Genomic DNA, 12,804 nt, shown 5'->3' with positions numbered 1-12,804 from the left:
ATTGGGAGGGTTACGGTCCTGAGGAGAGGAGTTGGGTTCCGTCTCGGGACGTGCTGGACCGTTCACTCATTGATGATTTCCTCCGTTGCCGCCAGGATTCCTCCTCGAGTGGGGGGGTACTGTCATGTTTTGTCATTAATTATCATGTCTTGTCCCTGTGCTTCCCCTTCTATTCGTTTCCCTCTGCTGGTCTTATTAGGTTCTTTCCCTCTTTTTATCCCTCTCTCCCCCTCCCTCTCTCACTCTCTCGCTCTCTCTTCTCTCTATCGTTCCGTTCCTGCTCCCAGCTGTTCCTATTCCCCTAATCATCATTTAGTCTTCCCACACCTGTTCCCGATCCTTTTCCCTGATTAGAGTCCCTATTTCTCTCCTTGTTTTCCGTACCTGCCCTGTCGGATCCTCATCTATAATTCACCGTGCTGTGTCTATGTTTTGCCCTGTCGTGTCGTGTTTCCCTCAGATGCTGCGTGGTGAGCAGGTGTCTGAGTCTGCTAGGTTCAAGTGCCTTCCCGAGGCAACCTGCAGTTCTCGATCAAGTCTCCAGTCTGTTCTCGTCTTTACGAGTAGTATTATGCTTTTTGTTTTGTAAGGTTTCTTACTGGATTAAAAACTCTGTTTTCGCCAAGTCGCTTTTGGGTCCTCATTCACCTGCATAACAGAAATGGTTGTCCTTCTGGAAGGTACTCCCATCTCCACAGATGAACTTTGGAGCTCTGTCAGAATGACCATCGGGTTCTTGGTCACCTCCCTAACCAAGGCCCTTCTCCCTTAATTGCTCAGTTTGGCCAGGAGGCCAGCTCTAGGAAAAGTCTGGTGGTTCCAAACTTCTTCCATTTAAGAATGATTGAGGCCACTGTGTTATTTGGGACCTACAATGCTGCAATGTTTTATTACCCTTCCCCAGATCTGTGCCTCGACACAATCCTGTCTCTGCACGCGACAGACAATTTCTTCGACCTCGTGGTTTGGTTGTTGCTCTGACATGCACTGTCAACTGTCGGACCCTATATTGACAGGTGTGTGCCTTTCCAAATCATGTCCAATCAATTGAATTTACCACAGGTGGACTCCAATCAAGTTGTAGAAACATCTCAAGGATGATCGATGGAAATAGGATGCACCTGAACTCAATTTCGAGTCTCACAGCAAAGGGTCTGAATACTTATGTAAATAAGGTATTTCCATTTTTTTATTTTCTATAAATGTGCAAAAATTTCTAAAAACCTGCTTTGACATTATGGGGTATTGTGTGTAGATGTGTTTATTTTTATTTATTCCATTTTAGAATAAGGCTGTAACGAAACAAAATGTAGAAAAGGTCAAGAGGTCTGAATACTTTCCGAAAAAACTGTGTATGTGACAGCATTTGTTGTACATAAAGTCCACTGATTGTTTTTTGAAAAAATGTACTTTGTCTCTTTGAATAGTATTTACATTTATACATCTTCACATAATGTCCTTCTAGCTCGATGATTGTCACTCCATAATGGAAAGGGGATTTGACCTTTATTTAACTAGGCAAATCAGTTAAGTACAAATTCTTATTCACAATCAAGGCCTACCAAAAGGCAAAAGGCCTCCTGCAATATAACTACAGGACAAGACACACATCACAACAAGAGGGACAAAGACAACAACATAACAAGGTAGCAACACATGACAACACATCATGGTAGCAACACAACATAACAACAACATGGTCGTAACACAACATGGTAGCAGCACAAAACATGGTACAAACATTATTGGGCACAGACAACAGCACAAAGGGCAAGAAGGTAGAGACAACAATACATCACACAAAGCAGCCACAGCTGTCAGTATGTGTCCATGATTGAGTCTTTGAATGAAGAGATTGAGATAAAACTGTCCAGTTTGAGTGCTCGTTCCAGTCGCTAGCTGCAGCGAACTGAAAAGAGGAGCGACCCAGGGATGTGTGTGCTTTGTGGACCTTTAACAGAATGTGACTGGCAGAACGGGTGTTGTATGTGGAGAATGAGGGCTGCAGTAGATATCTCAGATAAGGGGGAGTGAGGCCTAAGAGGATTTTATAAATAAGCATCAACCAGTGGGTCTTGCGACGGGTATACAGAGATGACCAGTTTACAGAGGAGTATAGAGTGCAGTGATGTGTCCTATAAGGGTCATTGGTGGAATATCTGATGGCTGAATGGTAAAGAACATCTAGCCGCTCGAGAGCACCCTTACCTGCCGATCTATAAATGATGTCTCCATAATCAAGATGGTCATCTGAATCAGGGTTAGTGTGGCAGCTGGGGTGAAAGAGGGGCGATTACGATAGAGGACTGTCAAAAAAAAAAAAAAAATTTGTTTAAACCTTTATTTAACCAGATAGGCCAATTGACAACAAATTCTCATTTACAACTGCGACCTGGCCAAGATAAAGCAAAGCAGTGCGACACAAACAACACAGAGTTACACATGGGATAAACAAACGTACAGTCAATAACACAATAGGAAAATCTATATACAGTGTGTGCAAATGTAGCAAGATCAGGGAGGTAAGGCAATAAATAGGCCATAGTGGCAAAATAATTACAATTTAGCAATTAAACACTGGAGAGATAGATGTGCAGAAGATGAATGTGCAAGTAGAGATACTGGGGTGCAAAGGAGCAAAAAAATAAATAACAATATGGGGATGAGGGAGTTGCGTGGACTATTTACAGATGGGCTGTGTACAGGTGCAATGATCTGTAAGCTGCTCTGACAGCTGATGCTTAAAGTTAGTGAGGGAGATATAAGACTCCAGCTTCAGTGATTTTTGCAATTCGTTCCAGTCATTGGTAGCAGAGAACTGAAAGGAAAGGCGGCCAAATGAGGAGTTGGCTTTGGGGATGACCAGTGAAATATAACTGCTGGAGCGCATGCTACGGGTGTGTGCTGCCATGATGATCAGTGAGCTGAGATAAGGCGGAGCTTTACCTAAGCAAAGACTTATAGATGACCTGGAGCCAGATAAATGCAGAGCCTTTCAAAACTTTATGAAAAATAAGAGTAGGAATTTGCACATAAAGCTGTGCACCTGGTTTACCATCATGTAAACAACTAGATATTCAGGATCAATATTTTGATTCTATTCTCAAACCTAGTACTTTGCTCATGTGAACCCTACAGAAGATTGTGTTAGTGGATTTGTAATTTCTGTGATAAGATCAATCAATTTAAAAACCACTAGCAATCTCAGCATCATCCTCAATTTCACCTCAGAGTTGTCATCAGCCCATGCAATGCTAAAGACATAGATGAATCAAGTAAACTCTATGCTGCTGCCGCTTATATAGAATCACTGATGAGCCATCACATAACCTCAATTGGAGACATCTGTTGTTTAAAACTGACAGGGCATCAGCTGACAAAAGGCTACACTGTATTGTAATGTGTACAACTGCATATTGTCGGTGTGGAAACCCAGGCAGGTAGATGGCCATCTGGGGAGATGGTTCCAGCCAAACAACATGTTTGGCCCAACAGGTACACTCAATGATGGGTTAGACCTATTGTTTGTAAACTGCTGGAACCATCAACCTTGTCACCTACCTACTTGTTCATCCACAGGGCAGAACCCAGAGAGACATCTTCCTTACAGACCATAAGAGTGATGATGCCAATCTATTCCATGACATACAGTACATGTACATTCGGCTATTTCAGCCACACCCATTGCTGACAGGTGTATAAAATCAAACACACAGCCATGTAATCTCCATAGACAAACATTGGCAGTAGAATAGCCCATACTGAAGAGCTCAGTGACTTTTAACAAGGTATCGTCATAGGATGCCACCTTTCTAAAAGTCAGTTCATCAACTTTCTATCCTGCTGGAGCTGCCCAGGTCAACTGTAAGTGCTGTTATTGTGAAATGGAAACATCTAGGAGCAACAACGGCCGCGGAGTGGTAGGCCACACAAGTTCACAGAACAGGACCGCACACAAGCCTAAGATCACCATGCACAATGCCAAGCGTCGACTTGAGTGGTCTAAAGCTCGCCACCATTGGACTCTGTAGCAGTGGAAACGCGTTCTCTGGAGTGATGAATCACGCATCTGGCAGTCCGACGGACAAGTCTGTGTATGGTGGATGCCAAGAGAACGCTACCTGCCCCAATGCATAGTGCCAACTGTACAGTTTGGTGGAGGAGAAAAAGTGGTCTGGGTCTGTTTTTCATGTTTCGGGCTAGGCTGTCACCTTCGTTGTAGAAATGAGCGGACCAAGGCGCAGCGTGAGTAGAGTTCCACATATTTATTGAGGTGAAACTTCAAACAAAGAATAAACAAACGTGCAGTTCGTAGCGCACATAGCACTAAACAAAAACAATATCCCACAATGCAGGTGCAAAAAGGGACACACTAAGTATGATCCCCAATTAGAGGTCACGATATTCAGCTGCCTCCAATTGGGAACCATACTCACACACCAACATAGAACTAAAATAATGAGAAAAAAACCTAGTCACGCTCTGACCTATTACACCATAGAGGTCCCCGAGTGCTCTCTATGGTCAGGGCGTGACAGGGCGTGACTCTGATCGCAAAACCTGAACCTATATGGGGTGGGGTTAGGGTGGGCAGCTAGCGTCGGTGGTGGCTCCATTGCGGGACGTAGCACCCGCTCAGACTGCGGATCCGGCCATGAAGCCGGGCTGAACACCATGCCTGGACTGAGCACCGGCGCAGAGGAAGGCTCCGGCCATGGAGCGGGACTGGACTCCGTACCTGGACTGGGCACCGGCGCAGAGGAAGGCTCCAGCCATGGCCCGTCACTGGAGGATCTGGACTGTGAACCGTCGCTGGAAGCTCCAGGCCGTGGACCATCACTGGACGTTCCGGACTATAGACCATCGCTGGAGACTCAGGGCTGGTGACACACAATTCAGGGCGAGTACGGGGAGCCGGCACAGGACGTACCGGACTGGGGAGGTGCACCGGAGGCCTGGTGCGTGGAGCCGGCACAGGTTTCACCGGACTGATGACACACTCTTCAGTGCGAGTGTGGAGAGCCGGCACAGGTTTCACCGGACTGATGACACACTCTTCAGTGCGAGTGTGGAGATCCGGCACAGTGCGTGGAGCCGGCACAGGTTTCACCGGACTGATGACACGCTCTTCTGGGTGAGTGTGGGGAGCCGGCACAGGATGAGAAGGCTCTCTTCAGGGCAAATGCGCTGTAGAATACACCTAACCAACATCTCTCTCCAATATCCATCCTCACACTGCTCCATCAACTCTCCGACGGTCTCTGGCTCTCTCCTCGGCTCGACCGACCGCCCCTTGTGCCCCCCCCCAAAAACAATCTTGGGGTTTTTGTGGCCGTGCACCCCGGCGTCGTCGCTTTTCCTCCAGGGCACGCTGCTTGGTCCTGTAGTGGTGGGATATTCTGTCACGTTCGTTGTAGAAATCAGCAGATCAAGGCGCAGCGTGAGTAGACTCTGACCTATTACACCATAGAGAACCCCGGGGTCTCTCTATGGTCAGGGCGTGACATAGGCCCCTTAGTTCCAATGAAGATGATTCTGTACTTACAACTTTGTGGCAACAGTTTGGGGAAGGCCCCTTCCTGTATCAACATGACAATGCCCCCGTGCACAAAGCGAGGTCCATACAGAAATGGTTTGTTGAGATCGGTGTGGAAGCAGCAATGAGTCCATTTGATCTCATCATCATGATCTGTATGATCCATGATATTAAAGAGATTCTCTGGTATATTTCTATACTTTTTAGCCAGAAGTTCTGAAAGTTGCACTTACAAGCCAAAAGTGATCCCTGTAAATTGCATACTATATCACGTAATTTTTCCCTCTCTCGCTCTGCTGTGGGCACATCATGCTAGGTGTCACTCATATAGCGAGGGGCTGAAGCTCATTGGCTGAAATATAATTGCTCGGTGGATGGCCCACGTGGGGGAAAATATAGTGACAGCTTCCAGCAAAGAAGTTGCTCCTAAACTAGTTATTTTGTGGCTAATTGAGGTAAGACAGTAATTCTGCTCATAGATACTTAGTAGTCACCAAAGTTCCATAGCATGTCTTTAACCAGTACTATACATCTTACAGGGGCATAGCTGGGCTAGGCTACTACCAAAAAAGCTATATGTAGGGGTATGGTTGCAAAATTACAGTAATTTTCCCAAAATTCCCATGTTTTCTTCAATTCTAGTTGAAGGATTCCTGATTTCCTGCTTATTGTTTTGATAACATTCAGATGTAGTGCCAGGTCCATGTAGAATGAACAACTCTTTACATGATACCATACTGTAAAAGCAGTGTTCTGATAATATAACAACAAGTACATTTCATTGTTATTCCCAGCCGATACAGATACTGTGCCTATTGACATTTTATCTGGTGGTAATGGGGGCTACCTTGTCAAACATGTACGAGTGGTCATATGCCTTCCTGTGTGATGTCCCTTATACAACAGGAGTTCCCTGATCCTGGTGCAGAATACACAGGGTTTCTCCCTCCCCATATTGACTGATACCTGATCCTGGTGCAGAATACACAGGGTTTCTCCCTCCCCATATTGACTGATACCTGATCCTGGTGCAGAATACACAGGGTTTCTCCCTTCCCATATTGACTGATACCTGATCCTGGTGCAGAATACACAGGGTTTCTCCCTCCCCATATTGACTGATACCTGATCCTGGTGCAGAATACACAGGGTTTCTCCCTCCCCATATTGACAGATACCATTCAATTCAATTATTTTTTAAAGACAATACAGCTAAAAGTTGTGTCTAGTAAAATGATTATGCCGAGTGCCAGGTCTCCCGCCATTCAGACAGTATCAAGCCTATGTCTATCAGTCTGGACTTCATCACACCCCCTTGCAAGTCCCCATGTGCTGGCTCCATACATGTTTATATGAACACATACACACATAATCACTGTTCTATTACAGTACCAATGGCAGTTAAGATAGTACATTGTGTGTCAGATATTACATATGATGACATTTGAACAAGTCAGACTAAACCTACCCAATTCTGTTCTCCCCATCTACAACCATTGGTGAGCAGGGAAGAGGTGAGGCTGGAGGTGAGGCTTGTAAATGGTTTGACATTATACGCATCTAAGAATAATATCAGTTTACATCAATTTTGTTTCACAATTGGGTTATCAAATGCATCAAAGTAATGAAGAGGGTTACTTTCTGTATTTGTACAAATGATGAGCCTGTGAAATCTGTTGCAGAGGGAGACTGGCAACAACGGAGGAGGTGTCACAAGGGTACTTGTGTCGCATAACACTTTTATTCTGAGATCTTGCCTGACAAGCTGTGAAAATCGCAAGTGAACGGTGAATGAAATGATTTTAAGGTCACTAAACCATTGCAATGACATTGCTGGACATGTTATGATACCCACTTTTGCTCCTTCTGGTAGGTCCCGGCATCCGTTTATGGGAACCAGGGGATCAGTCTGGCACCCAGCTGTGCACTTTGTCTAACAGAACAACAGGGTCAACGATTGTCATCATCCTTCAATCATTAACATGGCTTGAGAAAGAACGTAATATCCTTTGGAAGCTAATTCTATTCTTTACAGATGTAGACTAACTGGATCCAGATTGGATTCGCTTCAGGCAGTTGCTATGGCCCTGGGTTGGTTTGGTGTTTGTTGCTGCTCTGTAGTACACTGTTGCAGCCAGATATGAGTTAGCTAGTACTACAGTAGCTGCATCCAATATTTATTTGTGACCTAGACATGGTTTGCACCTTGGTTGACACTAACTTAGAGTGGCATGGAAATACGATGGCATTGCCAAAGTAGGCAAGTAATTAGTAGGAAACAAATTTGCCATATTATGACGTCGTCAAATTTACTTTAGAGAGATGGTAATGTTGCCATTACTGTTACAGGCAAAGTTGGTCAAAAATAACCGGCAATGCTAATGTTAGCTAGCTAAAATATTAGTGGTCCCCTCAATCTTAGTTAGCTAGCTAAAGTTATCCCTGCATCTAAAGTCAACCTGGTGACATCACAATCATGACAAATGGTTTTCTTACTAATTATTTGACTTCTTTTGAAATGTTATCGTGTTTCCAAACCAAATCCAAGTTTTATTGAGGCAGGGTAATGTTAGCCAGCTAGCTAGTTGGTAGCTAGCTAGCTAATGTCAGCTATGCTAGCAATGATAGTGATAATGATTCTCAAAATATACAGTGAATTCGGAAAGTATTCAGACCCCTTTTACTTTTTACACATTTTATTACGTTACAGCCTTATTCTAAAATGTATTAAATAGTTTTTTGGGAAGTTAAACCTTCACCCCAGTCTGAGGTCCTGAGAGTTCTGGAGCAGGTTTTCATCGAGGATCTCTCTGTACTTTGCTCCATTCATCTTTCCCTCAAACCTGACTAATCTCACAGTCGCTGCCGCTGAAAAACATCCCCACAGCATGATGCTGCCACCACTATGCTTCACCGTAGGGATGGAACTAGGTTTCTCTCCAGACATGACGTTTGGCATTCAGGCCAAATAGATCAATCTTGGTTTCATCAGACCAAAGCATCTTGTTTCTCATGATCTCAGGGTCTTTGGGTGCCTTTTGGCAAACTTGTGTCATTTACTGAGGAGTGGATTCCGTCTGGCCACTACCATAAAGGCCCCATTGGTGGAGTACTGCCTTCTGTAAGGTTCTCCCATCTCCACAGAGGACCTCTGGAGCTATATTAGAGTGACCATCGGGTTCTTGGTCACCTCCCTAACCAAGTCCTTTCTAGGCCAGCTCTAGGAAGAGTCTGGTGGTTCCAAACTTCTTCCATTTAAGAATGATGGAGGCCACTGTGTTGTTGGGGACCTTCAATGCTGTACCCTTCCCCAGATCTGTGCCTCAACACAATCCTGTCTCAGAGCTCCACAGACAATTCCTTCGACTTCATCACTTGGTTTTTGCTCTGACATACAGTGTCAACTGTGGGACCTTATATTGACAGGTGTGTGCCTTTCCAAATCATGTCCAATCAATTGAATTTACCACAGCTGGATTCCAATTAAGTTGTAGGAAAGTCTCAAGGATGATCAATGGAAACAGGATGCAGGATGCAGCTGAATTGAGTCTGCTCAATTTCGAGTCTCATAGCATAGGGGCTGAATACTGATGAACAAAACCTACTCACCAGTTATTGTGGCAACTTTTTCAGGATCCAATCCTTCTTTTTTCTCCGCATCTTCTCCCCTTTTAACTTTGCCACCTAAAATTGTTCAAATTAGATAAGTTCAATGTGTCATAAATAATTCTCCAAAGTTCAAATGACACAGCCAGAAATGTTTATTTGAGTTAGGACTGAAGATATTGACTCTGGCTTAGCTTACGACACTACAAATAATACATACATAGAATTAGAATGGGTTTCCCAAACTCTGACCTGCCCCCCCCCCCCTCCCTACTCACCAGTTATTGAGGCCACTTTTTCAGGATCCAATCCTTCTTTTTTCTCCGCATCTTCTCCCCTTTTAGCTTTGCGACCTAGAATTTTATTTCCAGATGGCAAAGCCAAAGAACACCATCCCAACCGTGAAGTACAGGGGTGGCAGCATCATGTTGTGGGAGTGCTTTGCTGCAGGAGGGACTGGTGCACTTCACAAAATAGATGGCATTATGAGGATGGAAAATTATGTGAATATATTGAAGCAACATCTCAAGACATCAGTCAGGAAGTTAAAGCTTGGTCGCAAATGGGTCTTCCAAATGGACAATGACCTCAAGCATACTTCCAAAGTTGTGGCAAAATGGCTTAAGGACAACAAAGTCAAGGTATTGGAGTGGCCATCACAAAGCCCTGACCTCAATCCCATAGAATATTTGTGGGCAGAACTGAAAAAGTGTGTGAGAGCAAGGAGGCCTACAAACCTGACTCAGTTACACCAGCTCTGTCAGGAGGAATGGGCCAAAATTCACCCAACGTATTGTGGGAAGTTTGTGGAAGGCTACCCAAAACGTTTGACCCAAGTTAAACAATTTAAAGGCAGTTCTAACACATACTAATTGAGTGTATGTAAACTTCTGACCCACTGGGAATGTGATGAAATAAAGTAAAGCTCAAATAAATCATTCTCTACTATTATTCTGACATTTCACATTCTTAAAATACAGTGGTGATCCTAACTGACCTAAAACAGGGAATTGTTACTAAGATTAAATGTCAGGAATTGTGGAAACTGAGTTTAAATGTATTTGGCTAAGGTGTATGTAAACTTCCGACTTCAACTGTAGGCCCTTTTCAAAGAGATTAGTTGGTTATTAGGGGCAGTCGAAACAAGCAGAACTTCAGAAGTCTTCCCTCTTCCGCCTACTTCCCTCAGGCATCTAATATGATTGTAAACGGAGACAACTACAATATAGACACTGAGGCATGTATCACTATGTAAATTGCATACCTCCTGCCATTAGGGGATATTTCAGAGGCCTGTCCAGGAGCCCTGTTGAGTATGATGGCTTTATTGTGTGTTAGGATTGTTGTAACATCAGCGCATGTGGCCCGGAGAATGGAAACAGATGGCAGTAACATTATGTATTGAGGGTGCTGAACGATGGCTGCCTCATATTCATGAGTGAGCCTGGGGCTCACTTTCATCCCTTCTTCCATTGCTAATGATCCCAAACTACAGTTCCCTCCCAAGGTGGCGTCTATATTGTGCCTGTGTGTCCTCTCTGAAGATGTTACTGGACAGTGGGCACACATGAGATGGGATACTGGACAGGACACACCATCTCTCTCAGTTAAATGAATTATTATGCACTGAGGGGTAATGAGCCAACCAAGGTGATTCAGTCACGTACCACTGAATGCCATTGGATTAAAAGGTTGATTCTCCTGCTTTCCTTCCCCTGTTTGATCATGAACACATATAAGGTCATCTAATTATAGATTTCCACACAGTCAGAGAAATGAAAGTGCACCTTCCAACTCAAAGAACGGTAATGAGATTTGCATTCATTGAAAATGTGACTGAATTGACTGAAGAGTTGTTGCCATTGCTTGTGATTTAGATCCTTGACATTCTGTTTTGAAGTCTAAAATCATACTTTTGTGTCACTTCTTCAATTGATTGTTTACTGCAGGAATAAACACGTCCAACATCTTCTGTTGTTTAGGAAAGGGACGATTCTTCCGATTCCGCCAGGCTGCCTTGAGTCTGGTCTCCAACAAACAGTCTCTTCCACAAGAGGACCCAGATGCCGTTACGGTGGACTCACCCTCCTCCTCGGTGGCTCTGACCAATTTCCAGTCGCCTCCGACCAAGGAAAACTGCAGCCCCACCAATGCCAAAGACACACGGGCCCTCATCAGCTCCAGCCACCACTCCTCCCAGGCCAGTTTGCATGGACCCGGACCCCTGAGCCACTCCTCTCCCAAGCAGTACCCCTGGGAAAGGCTGTACCAGACAGAGGCGCACCAGTCCACCACCTGCCTGGCACACACCATCTCCAGAGGCAGCATCAGCGGGAGCAGCATGAGGCGAGCGTCCTCCGTCCACGACATAGAAGGCTTCAGCAACTCCAAGAGCATGTTCAGGGACCGACACGCAAGTGAAGGTAAAGTAGGATAATGAAATGTCTAATGAATGCCTTGTGGTACCTAGATTTAGAATGGGGGACAGAGGTTTTGTCATCTATGTGAATAGAGAATGCTCCTTGCTCAATAATTGTGTATGATAGTATGCTATCACAGATTTATGTCAGCATTATCTGCATCCACAGTACTATGTATTTCTCTCTTCCTCTCACCTGTATAATGCTGCTTTTAGACAATGGTCGCTATATCCGAGGTAACGATGTGTTCTCTGACCATGCTTGATATGCACTGGACTGTTTGAAGCATGTATCCTAATCAAGACAATTGCCCTCAATTATGATTATTTCGCCCTGAAATTCTACTCTCAATGGAAGTGCTGCACTTGAGAATGTGTTGTGACTTAGACATTTAGGTGTGGTAACGTTTTTGTCATGTCAGCTTATTTGAAATGTCTTTTGATGATTGATCAACACCTCTTGAATGAAAGCCTGCTGCCACAACTGATTGCTAATATTGCCATCCACACCCAACACCTGCATGAAAGACAGCCATTTTGCTTTATTGGGGGGGGGATCAGCTCTGTCAGCTTCCCATGAATACTACTGCATGCTCTTTACTAGCGCTGTGCTATAGTCTATTACCACCTCTCTCTCTATAGTCAATTCCTTTTTGGGTTTTCTTCACGTTCCAGGTCCGTTCAACCATTTCAAGTCCAGTTTGCTGGGCTCCACCTCGGAGTCCAACATCAACAAGTACAGCACCATCAACAAGATCCCGCTGATTGCTCTCAACTTCGCAGAGCGGAATAACGAAAATAAGGCACAATCTCCTCCATCGTCAGAAAACACTATCGTAGCACCCAAGGTCAAGGACAGAACGCACAACGTCACTGAAAAAGTCACACAGGTGAATAATAATAATAATAATAATAATAAATAATATATGCCATTTAGCAGACGCTTTTATCCAAAGCGACTTACAGTCATGTGTGCATACATTCTACGTATGGGTGGTCCCGGAGATCGAACCCACTACCCTGGCGTTACAAGCGCCATGCTCTACCAACTGAGCTACAGAAGGACCACAGGTGAGACAGTTGACGCCATTTGTATGGAAAGCAGATTTGACTGTTGTAACATTTGTTTGTTATAATCACATTAAAATATATTTTTTATTTTTTTCGTACAACTTTCCTGTTACATCATGCAGAAAACAAGACATGTACCTAATGAATGCCTGACACATATGATTATTTTTCG

At 44.3% G+C, this 12,804-nt stretch overlaps 1 protein-coding gene across 1 annotated transcript in view; it reads left to right on the top strand.

Moving 5' to 3' along the window:
• Positions 1-12,804, top strand: part of LOC124042881 (potassium voltage-gated channel subfamily H member 7-like) — a 102,293-nt gene that overhangs the window by 34,658 nt on the left and 54,831 nt on the right. Inside the window, exons 4-6 of the mRNA XM_046361015.1 lie at positions 11,125-11,565; positions 11,778-11,798; positions 12,237-12,451. Of these exons, the coding sequence (XP_046216971.1) occupies positions 11,125-11,565; positions 11,778-11,798; positions 12,237-12,451 (677 nt within the window). The remainder of the gene's footprint in view (positions 1-11,124; positions 11,566-11,777; positions 11,799-12,236; positions 12,452-12,804) is intronic.

The sequence above is a fragment of the Oncorhynchus gorbuscha genome, linkage group LG09, assembly GCF_021184085.1.
Source record: "Oncorhynchus gorbuscha isolate QuinsamMale2020 ecotype Even-year linkage group LG09, OgorEven_v1.0, whole genome shotgun sequence".
In the NCBI taxonomy this organism is placed as follows: domain Eukaryota; kingdom Metazoa; phylum Chordata; class Actinopteri; order Salmoniformes; family Salmonidae; genus Oncorhynchus; species Oncorhynchus gorbuscha.
The sequence above is the reverse complement of the archived record's forward strand: the minus strand, read 5'-3'. Positions and strand labels throughout refer to the sequence as shown.